The 15,524-nt window shown below is 41.8% G+C and overlaps 1 protein-coding gene across 7 annotated transcripts in view; it reads left to right on the plus strand.

Annotated features, from left to right (window-relative positions):
- Positions 1–7,860, plus strand: part of DOCK11 (dedicator of cytokinesis 11) — a 198,720-nt gene extending 190,860 nt beyond the window's left edge. For 4 of the 7 annotated variants that reach the window (XM_085008235.1, XM_021080484.2, XM_085008238.1 and 1 more), the window contains 2 exons: positions 1,090–1,228; positions 7,390–7,860. In XM_085008235.1, coding sequence (XP_084864361.1) covers positions 1,090–1,228; positions 7,390–7,512 — 262 coding nt within the window. In that variant the 3' untranslated portion in view covers positions 7,513–7,860. Of the gene's footprint in view, positions 1–1,089; positions 1,244–7,218; positions 7,237–7,389 lie in introns of all 7 variants that reach the window. The other 3 variants (XM_085008234.1, XM_085008236.1, XM_085008239.1) reach the window with 2 other exon arrangements.
- Positions 7,861–15,524: the final 7,664 nt, after the last annotated feature.

Below are 15,524 nucleotides of genomic sequence, written 5' to 3' on the forward strand. Positions count from 1 at the left end.
CTAAGCTAAGGCATGTCTGAATGGTCTTACATTAGAAAAAAACCTGTTTCATATATAAAAAGAGGTTACATTCTGAATAAGAGAGAGAGAGATGAGTAAAATAGACTAAGGAGAAAGATAATGACTTATCTACTCATTTGCTTCTGACATTGACTTTTCCTATCTCTGTGTTATCAACCGTTTCAGGTTACACGGTAACCAGTAGTCAGTAACAGTAATTCAGGATCTAGTAATACCTGGCATGTACAATAAGATTCTGTTAGTTGCTATGACAGGGATACAAAACAAATGGGCAGTGAGGTACTTTGTCCCCTAAGACCTATGTTCTAAGTATGGACATTAAGGAGTTCCCGTTGTGGCTCAGTGGTGAACGAATCCGACTAGGAACCATGAGATTGTGGGTTCGATCCCTGGCCTCGCTCAGTGGGTTAGGGATCCGGCGTTGCCGTGAGCTGTGGTGTGGGTCGCAGACGCGGCTCAGATCTGGCGTTGCTGTGGCTGTGGCGGAGGCCAGCAGCTACAGCCCTGATTCAGCGTTTAGCCTGGGAACCTCCATATGTAACAGGTGCGGCCCTAGAAAAGAAAAGAAAAAAAAAAGTCATGAAAATTTAAGTATGGACATTAAATGTAAACACATGAAATGATGAAAAAAATGCTTTTATGATGTCAACAATTCTCTATCCCCACTCTTACCAGTCCAGGACAGATACTTTCTATCTACAGTACCCAGCGCTGTACTGGGTACATAGTTAGCCCTAAATAAATTTTTTTGAATGAATGATGTTATCTACAGATGTAAATTATCGTTAGCACAACTTTAGCTGAGAGCATATCAAGTAAATGACTGAGCAAGTAGGCTTCCTAGAGGGTGTGTGTTTTGAGCCATGTTTTGAAGGAGGTAAGAGACCAGAGGAGAAAGACGGGAAAGATATTTCAGATTTAGGGAATGTCATTAGCAAAAGCACAGGGTAAAAACAGAGGATTCTAATCTCCCTTCCAGGCAAGCCGTGGTTAAAGTAAGTATTAAATCACCCGTGAGATTTTCTAGGAACACATAACAAAAACTTTATCTTTGATCTTCATCCGTAGGAAGTTCATCCAAGCATGCAGCATTGCACTGGAGCTCAATGAGCGGCTAATTAAAGAGGATCAAGTTGAGTACCATGAAGGGCTAAAGTCAAATTTCAGAGACATGGTGAAAGAATTGTCTGACATTATTCATGAGCAGGCAAGTATTACAGTGGTTGAAAATGAAAACATGACCTGGGATCCCAAAAGTGTTCCTTAGCCAACCTATGGATTTGAAATGTGTGGAAATTAGTCTGTTATTTTAAAATGTGCTCCTGTTTTCTTTCATCATTTAAGTGATGTAATGCAAATCAAATTTGAAGCGCTTGCTGAAGCGATTTTCAGTAATAAGCCATTTTGTTCTTTGTGCCATTAGAAGTGAGTAGCTGAGCATGTCTGAGTTGATCTACTGTGAACGTGGCTAAGAGTCTCTCAAGAAGGGCCCTAGAGAAGTAAAAGGGCCCTCGGCAGCCAGATCCCTAAGTGAATATCCCTCTCCTGGTTCTAAGAATCTAGGTACAGGTGGCCCTTCATATTCACAGGTTCTGCATCTATAGATCCAACCAACTGCGAGTTGAAAATTTTTGAAAAAAAATTCCAGGAAGTTCCGAAAAGTAAAACTTGGAATTTGCTGCACACAGGCCATTATTTACATCACATTTGCATAGTATTCATTATTGTAAATAATCTAGAGATGACTTAAAGTATAGGAGAGGAAGTGCATCGGTTATATGTAAATACGGTGCCATTTTATATAAAGGTCTTGAGCATCCACAGATTTGGGGGGTTTTAGGGCCACACCCACGGCATGTGGAAGTTCCCAGGCTAGGGGTCAAATCAGAGCTGTAGCTGCCAGCCACAGCCACGGCAATGCCAGATCCCAGCCACGTCTTCGACCTACATCACAGCTCACTGCAACACCGGATCCTTAACCCACTGAGCAAGGCCAGGGATCGAACCTTTGTCCTCATGGATGCCAGTCAGATTCATTTCTGCTGAACCATGACGGGAACTCCCACTTCCACAGACTTTGATATCCATGGGCGGGGTTGGAGGTACAGGGGGCAGTGGTCCTGGAACTAATCCTTGAAGGATACCAAGGGACCACTATACTCTCGTTTAGGTGAGATCCTGAAGAATTTCCAAAATTTGAGAATTGGCTTAGTCCCCATGCAGCCTGCAAAACTATTTTCATAAAACCTAGCATTTTAATCTATGACTGAGCATGATTGACAATTACAGATAACTTAGTAAAAACACAATCTGAAAAATATAGAAGATCGGCTCACCACTTAGAGTTGAAATGATGTCATAATCAGGTGGTATGGCTTTTATATACCTTCTTACCTTAAAGCCAGGTTACTTCTGGATTATCCTGGTAAACGTCATTCCTACGCTGAGGTCCTAAAATCTGTGATTACAACCCACTCTGTATCTGGATTGCCACCAAAGTCTTTTAACATCTTCAGCACCGTCATAAAAGTCACAGTGTGATGTTCTGGTTCCCTCGGTGCCTGAGTCTATTAAGCTTATCATAAAGTCTCCTTCATTCCCTTACTAAAGAAAACACTCAATAAGAAATAATTGCTTTAGAAACTCTTCAACCTCATTTTTTCTTTGTCTATTGTCTTTTTAGGGCCACGCCCACGGCATATGGAGGTTCCTAGGGTAGGAGTCGAATCGGAGCTACGGCTTCTGGTCTACGCCACAGCTCATGGCAACGCCGGATCCTTAACCCACTCAGCGAGGTCAGGGATCAAACCTGCATCCTCATGGATCCTAGTTGGGTTCGTTAACCCCTGAGCCACGGCAGGAACTCCCTTTTTTCTTTTCATTGGTGTGTGTGGCGGAGAGTTCCCTGGTGGCACAGGGGTGTTGTCACATCCGTGCCCTGGGTCACTGCTGTGGCGTGTGTTCTATCCCTCGCCCAGGAACTTCTGCATGCCGTGGGCACAGATAAAAACAAACAAGCAAAAAATTTTAAATGCAGTGAAGACTCCTTAAAAGAAACAAGGATGATTACGACCATTTATTTTATTTTTTTAATTTATTTTTTTATTACTCAAATAAATTTATCACATCTGTAGTTACGTAATGACCGTAACAATCCAGTTTCACAGGATTTCCACCCCATAACCCAAGCACACCCCCCCACCCCCAAACTGTCTCCTCCGGAGACCACAACCATTTAGAGAATGTGTTCTTAGCGCTGGTTCGTCCTCTGTCCTGCTCTCTGCGTTTCAGTGATTGCTTGAAGGCAGTCCCCTCTGTGAGACCATCACACAAAGGAGGTACCTAGCACTCGGCCGCCAGTAGTCAGTACCCAAAGAGCTGCAGTGTAACGATGGAGGAGAGAAGAGACATTTTGAGGAAACCAAAAGCTAGGAGACTCCGAAGCAAGCTCTGCCTCCTGGAATTGATCTTGTATGCTTTCTCTTAGAAAGGACTTGGGAAATTTTAGGTATAATTAGCCCACGTTCACACCGAGTGACCAGGAGTCTCGTTTTCTTTTTTCTTTTTTTTTTTTTTTTTTGTCTTTTTTTGCCATTTCTTGGGCCGCTCCCACGGCATATGGAGGTTCCCAGGCTAGGGGTCGAGTCAGAGCTGTAGCTACCGGCCTACACCACAGCCACAGCAACGCTGGATCCAAGCCACGTCTGCAACCTAAACCACAGCTCATGGCAATGCCGGATCCTTAACCCACTGAGCGAGGCCAGGGAACCTCATGGTTCCTAATTGGATTCTCTAACCACTGAGCCACGATGGGAACTCCAGGAGTCTCGTTTTCTAACCATTGTCATCTTCTCAGTGTGGAAAAGCCAGTCCATCAGCCTTGCATCATCCCATCTGTTCGATGAGATGCTTACTCTCCCGTTGTCATGGCTGGGAATCTGGTCGGCCTGAGGAGTCTGGAATCAGTGTTCCATTTCTTCTTTCTGCCCTCTTTACCTCTGTTAGCCCGCTTAGGACCGAGTGGAAACTGTTCCGAGACATACCTTGGCTGCTGTTTGCAGAGGCCCCTTTTTGCCTCCTTCCCGCAGTAGCCAGGTGATGAGGAGGAGGCAGGTAGGGGGTCATTCCGCTTCCTTTACTGTCTGTATCTCAAGCTCGGCCCATGATTACAGTGGGTGGGGGGTACACCCCTCTTCACCATCCCTGTTCTGGAGTATGCTTTGATCGAATAGACGACATAATTTGTTCCCAGAAACTGTCCGGCTTCTGCCTTGCTGTTCTCCACAGTCCTTAGGAAAAGACAGCAAAAACTCCTCCTTCACAAAAGATATAAAACAATTACATCATGTTAAGCCAACGTGTATTATATTACAATGATATGCTTTGCATGCAACTGTATGACCTAGCCTTGACCTCTAAATTATTCAAATTGAAAGCAAATTATTCGATTTGCTGCTATTACTGTGATCAAGACATTTAGAGTAGTCGTTTTATAAAGTTCGTTTTGCCCTTGTTAAACAACGAAATACACCTGAGTAAATTTTAAAGATCTCAGCTTTATTTGGTGCTTGACGAAGTGGGCAGCATCCCACCAAGCAGATAGAAAGGAGCTCCATAGAGCTTTACAAAATGGAGGGCTTTTACAGGTAGAAGGAGGACAAAGAGGTTATTCTAGAAAAGAGCTGATTGTTTCAGGCAAGGTCACCTTCCCCTGGGCACAACAGTGGTCTGTCAGGTGGACCACCTCACTAGTGCCAACCAGGTAATTCCAGATTGAAAGTCATACATACACAGTTTTGACTGGTTAAGATTACCTGCCTAGAAAAGGCTGAAACTGAAATTAGGTTAGATATTGAGTCTCGTTGAGGTGATGTAGGCTTAGCACAAGTGACTCCGTTTTGAGGCCTTTGATCTCTCTCTCTGTCTCTCTTTTTTTTTTTTTTTTTTTTTGCTTTGCTTTTTTAGGGCCGCACCTGTGGCATATGGAAGCTGCCAGGCTAGGGGTCAAATCAGATCCAGCAACACCGGATCCAAGCCATGTCTGCGACCTACACCACAGCTCAGGGCAATGCTGGATCCTTAACCCACTGAGCAAGTCCAGGAATAGAATCCACATCCTCATGAAGACTAGTCGCGTTTGTAACCCACTGAGCTACAACGGGAACTCCTTTTATCTCTTTTTTTTGATGATGCAAAGCATGGATTTTACAAATCTGTTGTCATATTTCCCACCTATCTCTTTTAATTTCCATAAATCATGGCTATTTTATTTAGTTCTAGAGACTAATATTTTTAGACCCTTGATGTTATATACTGATAGCTAACCAAGAAAAACCTTAGTTTCTATTGGTTTATATTGATGCAGGCTGTGCTGTCATAAGGCCTCAATCATATTCAGGTGTGCCTTCCTTTGGGCAAATGTTGACTTTATAGTGAATTTTTGTGAATCAGTATTTCCTATTAGAGTCTCATATAAAAGAGAGCCTTTTTTTTTTTTTTTTTTTTTTGGTCATACACTTTGAGACATTAGTTCCCAAAGGAAAAGGTAATAATACAACATAAAATATAGTTGTGCACTGAAATGTGAATTATCTGTTGAGCTCTGTAAATGATTACTTGACAAAAAAGATACAGCTGGGCTACTCCTTGGCCTTTTTCAATGCAATCTGTTACACTATGCCAAAAGCTCTTCAAGCTTTTGACTTTTTAAGAGGGATTTATATTATGTTAAGACTAGTAATTGCAGGAGTTCCTGTTGTGGCGCAGCAGAAACGAATTCGACTAGGAACCATGAGGTTGCCGGTTCAATCCCTGGCCTCGCTCAATGGGTAAGGGATCCGGCGTTGCCATGAGCTGTGGTGTAGGTCACAGACATGGCTCAGATCTGGTGTGGCTATGGCTGTGATATAGGCTGGCAGCTGTAGCTCCTATTCGACCACCTAGCCTGGGAATCTCCATATGCCATGGGTGCGACCCTAAAAAGCAAAAAATAAAATAAATTAAAAAAAAGACTATTAATTGCAGATCTTAATTAGATAGAGTTGGTGGTGGCTATCGTTGTGTCTGTTTGGTCTGTCCTGTTTGCTTCATGGTGAATGCTCTCTTTGCTTGTCAGATCTGACAAGTGTGGGTAATCGATTAGTCATCTCTTAAACCTCTCCTGGGCTTTCAGATCAGTGTCATGAGTTATGATTTTTGTAAGAGGAAATTTCTCTATTATGGGCTTTATACAAGAAGTGATGTGTAGCAACACAAATGATAGGACCCATTACTGCCACCATAAATCAGTTTGCAGGCTTAATGCTGAATTTCCAGAGCCAACTTGAGAAACTGGTACTGAAAGCTCGAGACCTAAGTTGGGACTGTTGAGTAAAGAAGTTGGATGTGATGTGTGTGCTCTTCTTTTCTTCCATCTAATCCAGGCATGAGATATTTCTTGCTTTTTTTTTTTTTTTTTTTTTTTTTTTTTTGTCTTTTTGCTATTTCTTTGGGCCACTCCCGTGGCATATGGAGGTTCCCAGGCTAGGGGTTTAATCGTAGCTGTAGCCGCCGGCCTACACCACAGCCACAGCAACTTGGGATCCGAGCCACGTCTGCAACCTACACCACAGCTCACGGCAACGCCGGATCATTAACCCACTGAGCAAGGGCAGGGACCGAACCCGCAACCTCTTGGTTCCTAGTCGGATTCCTTAACCACTGTACCATGACGGGAACTCCCAAAATGGGTATTTTTAAAATATCTATACTAATATGAATATATGTATGCTTATATACTTATGGGATATACTTATATACTTATGAGATATAAAATTTTTATTGATGGAGTTCTTCATTTCCAAGAAGAATCTTTTGTATCCATTAACTTGTACAATTATAGTGTGTCTTTAGAAATATTCACTCATTTTCTCCTCACTCAATATTATTTCCCAAGTCTCCAGGGAAGGAGAATATGGGTACCTGCATGTTTGAAAAGCCCCACAGGTGATCTGGGAACCACGATAAGAAGATGATCTGTAAATTGTATCAACCAGTCCACTGTTTAGGCCTCTTGTCATGACCATCTGTTAAAAAAATATTTCAAAGACTGTATCACCTCTCGCTTTTTATTGAATTTTGCTGTTTACACCCTTTTGTTTTTCTAAATGAGTAACCAGATCTTTTCTGCTTTTTTGATATGCTGCCTTTGTAATACAGCTTTGAAGACTTGAGTCGGTAATGTTTTTCTTTGCTCTTTCTGCTTTATATCATGTGAAATAGCTAAGTGTCAGTGATGAATTGAAATATGCCTGTGATTTCATATACACATACTTTTTTGGCAGTGGCTGTTTTGCTTCATGATAAACATGGGGATTTCTTTTGTTTTAGATATTACAAGAAGACACAATGCATTCCCCCTGGATGAGCAACACATTACATGTATTTTGTGCAATTAGTGGGACATCGGGTGACAGAGGTTATGGTTCCCCAAGATACGCTGCTGAAATATGAAGACGTGCAGATGGAAAGTGACAACAAGAATGAACTCTCTCAGGAATATGTGGAGCTGTGCAAATGTTAAAATTTAAAGATTTGCTGTACATGGAGTGTTTCTTCCTGACACCAAAATTTTCATGCTTTCCAACAGGGTGCTTACATATTTGTAAATATTTAAGCAACTTGAAAGTGCCTGGAAAATTGCACCACTGTGCTTGCTTTGTACTTTTTTAGGTAAATCTATATACTGAGAAGTAGAGCTCAAAAACATCCATTCGATTTGCTTAATTGTTGCTTAAAATAATAATGGTACTATGTAAAATTGTATAATGGAACACAATAAAAGGTAAAACTTATTTGTAATTAGAAGTGAAGGAAATAATACTTTGAACATAGCATTTTTCTTGACAGGAAGCTAAACTCATGATCATACTAATCCTTGGAGGAAAAAAATTGATAAAATTTCCTTCAAATGTGAATACTTCTGATTGCCTACCAATGGTCAAGACTGGCTTAAGGAAACAAAAGCATTATTTAAAAGGGCAAAGTTCACAAAGAAAGGATAGACAGAGGAATACCAAGCTTACTGATCCTTTAGGTATTGTCAGGTAGTCCAGTCGGTCGCTCTCTGACATAGGTTTGCCTGCTCCCAGCACTTGTTGCCAAAGCTTCATCAGCTGAGGCTATCCATAAAAGTGAAACAAAATGTCTTCTGAGGAGTTCCCATCTTGGCTCAGCAGGTTAAGAACTGGACTAGTATCCATGAGGACTCGAGTTCCATCCCTGGCCTTGCTCAGTGGGTTAAGGATCCGGCGTTGCCGTGAGCTGTGGTGTAGGTCACAGACATGGCTCAGATCCTGTGTTGCTGTGGCTGTGGTGTAGGCTGGCAGCTGCAGCTCCGATTTGATGACCCCCAGCCTGGGAACCTCCGTATGCCTCAGGTGTGGCCAAAAAAAAAAAAAAAAAAAAAAATCTCTGAGAATTTGCAGTCAGTACACTATGCAACTTGAAAGCCTTAGCAGCAGAGCCTGAGGATAAGCATTTTGTAACGATTATTTTCTTCAGTTTATGAGGTTAACAAGCATCTTGATAGAACTCGGTGGTTACAGCATTCTTGGGTCAGGACGCATAACCACCACAGATTTCGCAAGTGCTAGCTAAGGGTTACGTCTCTAACTATGAAGAAACCTCAGACGACTGAAGTAATTCAGGAGCAACCAAGATGGGAAGAACGTTTTTAGCTTGCATTATCCATAGAATTTTGGCTGCCTTTCATGTAAACGTTAAGTCCTAGACTTATTTTTTGGATGTAGTTTAGCCTATTTTATAGGTGGGGAAAAAAGGCGAGATAGACACTGAAATATAAGTGGGTTGATGGAGCCTTGGTTTTTTAAGTACTTTGTGATCAAGTAAATCATAGAGATTATGCACCTGGCTTGGCCATTTTTCTTTATAGGTCATTTTTAAGCTTTTGGGGAGCATGAAATTATTGATTAAAGGTTCATCTTGTATTTTAATAGAAGATTCAGAAATTTCAAAGGCCGTTTGTAGGTCCCTGATACTTTGGAGTAACCTGTCGAGTTAGTTTCACCTTTGCCGTCCTTATATTTGGCGTGTGTGTGTCAAGAGTGGTCGACTAGCGCTGACTCTGAGAAGAGTGCTGCCATCTGAGAATGAGGTGTCCTGGGGAAACTTCACACTCTTTTGTCCATAATTCGTCCCTAACATGTCCCCCAGCACAGTATTGTGCCTGTGGGTAACATTTTAAAGTACAATAGATGGCCCCTGCCCTCAAGGAACTTGCAGTCTAGTCGAGGAGGCAAGATCAACACAAAATTTAATAATACAAGAATTAGGGGTTTGCATCATGGCTCAGTGGAAACAAATCTGACTAGCATCCCTGAGGATGTAGGTTTGATCCCTGGCCTCGCTCAGTGGGTTAAGGATCCGGTGTTGCCGAGAACTGTGGTGTAGGTCACAGACGTGGCTCAGATCTGGTGTTGCTGTGGTGTAGGCTGGCAGCTACAGCTCTGATTGGACCCCTAGCATAGGAACCTCCATATGCCAATGGGTGAGGCCCTAAAAAGACAAAAAAAAAAAGAAAAAGAAGAAGAAGAAGAAGAAAATGTTTTTCACAGAGAAGAGGTTTTAAATTTAAAAATCAGTTATTTCTCTCATGGGCCATGGCTTTGGTGTTGTATCTAAAAAAAAAAAAAAAAAAAAAAAAAAAAAAAGGGGAGTTCCCGTCGTGGCGCAGTGGTTAACGAATCCGACTAGGAACCATGAGGTTGCGGGTTCGATCCCTGCCCTTGCTCAGTGGGTTAACGATCCAGCGTTGCCGTGAGCTGTGGTGTAGGTTGCAGATGCGGCTCGGATCCCGCGTTGCTGTGGCTCTGGCGTAGGCCGGTGGCTACAGCTCCGATTCAACCCCTGGCCTGGGAACCTCCATATGCCGCGGGAGCGGCCCAAAAGAAATAGCAACAACAACAACAACAAAAAGACAAAAGACAAAAAAAAAAAAAGAATTAACAATATAAGACAAAAAAGTTGGATATGACCATTGCCAAATGAAGGACACTGTTGATAGCTCTTAGCACATTCAAGGAGTGCGAGGTAGGTCACTGTGAACTGCAGTGTTCAAGGATGGTTTCATGGACAAAAGATTGACCCCTTCAAAGATGAGAGGGTTTTCTAGGCAGGAGGAACAGCATGAGCAAAGGTATAAAAAGAATTAGCAGGAGTTCCCGTCGTGGCGCAGTGGTTAACGAATCCGACTGGGAACCATGAGGTTGCGGGTTCGGTCCCTGCCCTTGCTCAGTGGGTTAACGATCCGGCGTTGCCGTGAGCTGTGGTGTAGGTTGCAGACGCGGCTCGGATCCCACATTGCTGTGGCTCTGGCGTAGGCCGGTGGCTACAGCTCCGATACAACCCCTAGCCTGGGAATCTCCATATGCCGCGGGAGCGGCCCAAGAAATAGCAACAACAGCAACAACAGACAAAAAGACAAAAGACAAAAAAAAAAAAAAAAGAATTAGCAGAAGTTCAGAGGATGGTGAGGGGACCGGTTTTGTTCAAGGGAGTAGTGGGGTGATAAAATTTGGAGCTAGATTTTGGGGAAGGCCTTGAATGCCAGGCTAACAAATAGTGTATGGACTCGAGTCAGTACACGTGAGGGAGCCAGTCAAGGTTTTTAAACAGATGAGTCAATTAAATGTGATTTTTAGAAATTTAATCCTGTTTTGTTACCATATGTATTTGAGGCAGAGAGAGATGGACATAGGGAAACCAGTTAGACAGTTGTTGCAATCATCTAGTTGTGAGTCCATAAACCCATAGATAAGAACAAGGATGGAGAAGAAAGGGCGAGTTAAGAGATACTGTGTGCAAAGACTGGACATGACCTTCTGATGGCCAAGGAGGAAAAAGGAAGAGTTAATTTTGTGTCCTGTGGCCAATGAGTTCTCCAGGTCCTGGCACAGTTTCACTAGATTTATTTCAACAACTTTCAGACTGAGGGCCAGAAGCTATAGAGAGAGGATACGGGGGCTAGACTAGAGAAACCAGCTAAATGTGTTTTGAAACTGTGTATATTAGGTATTGCTGTTTATATAGTTTAATGATTTCATGAAGCGATTTGCCTGCTACAGATTCGTTCACATCAAAGAATGCATTTCTGCTATACTGATTATTTTGCAGTTAAGCTTGAGTCCAGTTTCCCCTGGAAGCTATGTTTTGATAAGTCTTTGAACACATAGTCAAATGTGAATGAAGTCACCCTTGGTGTTAGTTTATCACTACAGTGATAACCCATAGAGAAAAAAACGTAACTCCATGCAGGTTTTCCTAGTAACCAGTGCACCAGTGGCACCATATCTTATAGATGAGATTGTTATTATTACCGTATTTATGTGACTTGACTGCCTGTGTAAATATTATAAACATCTTTGAAAAAATGAAAGAGAAAGCAGCAGTGATAGCAACAATCTGGGAACCTTGACCAACATACCACAGAACTAGAGATGACTCACTAGTTAATTAACAAACTAAGCAGGTCAGCACAGTAAAAACCCAAGCCTTTGATTATAAATACAAGTTTGCCTGAAATGAAGAACTTGAGCCATATATTGCAGTAAGAATTTCCAAATTCAGAGCTCCCGTCTTGGCACAGTGGTTAACGAATCCGACTAGGAGCCATGAGGTTGCGGTTTTGATCCCTGGCCTCACTCAGTGGGTTAAGGATCCAGCGTTGCTGTGAGCTGTGGTGTAGGTCACGGACGCGGCTCGGATCCCGAATTGCTGTGGCTGTGGTGTAGGCCGGTGGCTACAGCTCTGATTCGACCCCGAGCCTGGGAGCCTCCATATGCCACGGGTGCGGCCCTAAAAAGGCAAAAGACAAAAAAAAAAAAAAAAGAATTTCCAAGTTCTTGAACATATTAATAACCAGATACATATTTCAGGCTTCTGAGCCACAAAATGGTGGGCCACCTTCAGTCTTGTTCTAACGGTACACTATTTCAGCCATCAAAACACAAGGGAAAGGAGTAGAAGAAAAGTTGGTGGGGAATGGGAAGTGGGTTCGTGTAACAAGGCCATTCCCCTATCCTGGGAGTTGGCCGTAAGAGTGCTTTGTTTATCTGGTTCCAGTTACGATAATACTTTTTTTCTAGTCCCTAACCACATAAAGGTCACCCTAAGAAAAGTGTGTATGTATGTTTATCCAACTCCTGATTGAAGTTGTGACTACATTCTCTAAAGATTTTGCCTCTCTGTGTGCATTTAAAATTTTTTTCCAACATGCTTTTTTTTTTTGCTTCTGTTTTTCTCTTTATTGAGATGTAATTCACACACATTCACTCATTTAAAATGCACAATTTGGAGTTTCCGTTGTGGCTCAGCAGACTAAGAATCCAACTGGAAGAAAAAAAAAAAATCCGACTAGGAACCATGAGGTTGCAGGTTCGATCCCTGGCCTCGCTCAGTGGGTTAAGGATCCGGCGTTGCCATGAGCTGTGGTGTAGGTCGCAGATGCAGCTTGGATCTGGCATTGCCGTGGCCGCAGTGTGGGCCAGCAGCTGCAGCTCCAATTGGACCCCTAGACTGGGAACTTCCATATGCTGCGGGTGCAGCCCTAAAAAAGCTAAATAAATAAATAGATTTTAAAAACGCACAATTCAGGAGTTCCCGTCGTGGCGCAGTGGTTAACGAATCCGACTAGGAACCATAAGGTTGCGGGTTCGGTCCCTGCCCTTGCTCAGTGGGTTGCGGATCCGGCGTTGCCATGAGCTGTGGCGTAGGTCGCAGACGCGGCTCGGATCCTGCGTTGCTGTGGCTCTGGCGTAGGCTGGCGGCCACAGCTCTGATTAGACCCCTCGCCTGGGAACCTCCATATGCCGTGGGAGCGGCCCAAGAAATAGCTAAAAAATAAAAAAATAAATAAAAAATAAATAAAAAATAAAAACCCACAATTCAGTGGTTTTTAATATATCCAGAGTTGCACAACTCTCACCGCAATTAATTTTAGACCATTTTCATCACCCCCAAAAGAAACCCCAAACACATGAGCAGTCACCACTCACATATACCCTCCCCCCACCACCCTGCTTGCTCACCAGCCAGCCTCCAGCCCCTGAAAATCACTAATCGACTTTCTGTAGCTATAGATTTATATTCTAGATATTTCATATAAATGGAATTGCACAATATGTGGCCTTTTGTGATTAGCTTCTTCATTTAGCATAATGTTTTCAAGGTTTGCCTGTGTTGTAGCATGTATTAGAATTTCGTTCCATTTTATGGCTGAACATATTCCTTTTATATGGATACATCACAGTTTATCTGTCCATCAGTTGGTAGATGTTTGGGTTATTTTTGCTTTTTGGCCATTATTAATAATGTTGCTATGAACACCCATGTACAAGTTTTTTTGGGTGGATGTTTTCTTTTGTCTTGGGTGTATACCTAGGAGTTGAATTACTGAGTCACATGATAACTCTGTTTAACCTTTTGAAGAACTGCCAGATTGTTTTCCACAGCAGCTACACCCTTAAGTTCAGCAGCAGTAAATAAGGATTCCAATTTCTCAATATTCTCAACAACACTTGTTATTATCTGCCTCTTTGATTATCACCTTCCTAGTGGATGTGAAGTGTACCTTACCCGGCTCGTTGTTTGCATTTCCCTAATGGCTAATGAAGTTGAGCATTCTGCCCTGTGTTTGTTGACTTTTTTCAGATCTTCTTTGGAGACATGTCTGTCCAGATTCTTTACCCATTTTTGAAAACTGGTTTGTCCTTTGTCGAGTTGCAAGAGTTCCTTATATGTTCTAGACGCAAGTTCCTCATCAGACAAATGATTTCCATATATTCCTCCTCTTCTGTGGGTTTCCTTTTCCTTTTTGTAATGGTGTCCTTTGAAACAAGTTTTTAATTTTGATGCTCTCCAGTTTATCTATGTTTTCTTTTGTTGCTTGTGCTTTAATGTCGTACCTAAGAATATATTGCCTAATCCAAGGTCATGGGGCTTTATACCTGTGTCTTCTTAAAGTTTTATAGATTTAGCTCTTACTTTTAAGTCCTTGATCCATTGCAAGCTAGTTTTTGTATATGGTTTGAGGTAGGGGTTCAAATTCATTCTTTTGCTTGTGGCTATCCAGCTGTCTTTGTATCACCTGTTGAGAAGACTATTTTCTCCCATGGAATTCGCACCCTTTTCAAAAATCAGTTGACCATAAACGTATGGGTTTATTCCGGGCTCTCAGTTCTATTCCGTTGATCTATGTGTCTATCCTTATACCAGTACCACATAGTCTTGATCACTGTAGCTTTGTAGTAAGTTTTTAAATTGAGAAGTGTGAGTCCTCCGACTTTGTTCTTTTTGGAATATCTGTTTTGGATCTTATGGGTCTCTTGCATGTCCATATGAATTTTAGACTCAGATTGTCAATTTCTTAAAAAAAAGTAGCTGAGATTTTGGAAGTATTTACTGTTAATCTGTAATTTAATTTGGGAAGTATTACCATCTTAACAATATTAAAAGTCCCAATCCAAGTACACAGGATGTTTTTCTATTTCCTTAGTTTATCTTTAATTTTTTTCAACAGTGTTTTGTGGTTTTCAGTGTAGAAGTCTTGCTCTCCTTTTATTACATTTATTCCTTAGTATTTTATTCTTTTTAATGCTGTGGCAAAGGGAGTTATTTTTTATCTCATTTTCAGATTGTGCATTAGCTTACAGAGATACAACTGACTTGTATATTGACCTTATATCCTGAAACCTTGCTGGATTCATTTATTAGCATTAATAGTTTTCAGTGGATTCTTTAGTGTTTTCTATATACGATCGTGTCATCTCAAAATACAGATAGTTTTACTTCTTCCTTTCCTATCTTGATTCTTTTCATGTCATGTTCTCACTTGGCACTTGGCTAGAACTTCCAGTAGAATGTAAAATAGCAGTGGTGAAAGCAGACATCCTTGTCTTATTACTGATCTCTGGAAGAATGCTTTCAGTCTTTTCACCTTTTAAGTATGGTTTTCGCTGTGGGTTTTTCATAGATGCTTTTTATCAGGTTGAGGAAGTTTCCCCCAAAGGGATTTGCATCTGTTTTCTGATTCAATTCCCCCCGTAATCATATGATCCCTGTGTGACCTGTAGGGAAATAGATGACAAATGATTCAGAAATGTACTCAAGATACACCTCATGTTAGAGATGAAGCCAAGGTATCCTGACTCACAGTCCACAGTGTTTTCAACTATTATTTACTATTTCCTGTGGTCTTCTGCTGCAACTTTCTAGAGACACCAATAATTTTCCTCCCTTCCACTTTTTGACTAAGGTGGTAAGTTACCTAAGGATAGAGTCTGTGTCTGATTTTTCACCTTTCTTTCTCGGGAACCTCAAAGTGCCTGCCGCAGAATAAGCGCTTGAGCAGTCTCAAGGAAATACAGCCAGTTTAGATAAGCGGATATTGCTAAAGCTTTTATTATACGCGAGGCAATGTGGATAATATCCCAGCCCTCAGAGAGATT

Source organism: Sus scrofa, chromosome X, assembly GCF_054392235.1.
Source record: "Sus scrofa isolate SSC_HxYL_T2T_F1_AM1 chromosome X, Sscrofa_HxYL_maternal_Yorkshire_Landrace_v2.0, whole genome shotgun sequence".
Classification (NCBI taxonomy): domain Eukaryota; kingdom Metazoa; phylum Chordata; class Mammalia; order Artiodactyla; family Suidae; genus Sus; species Sus scrofa.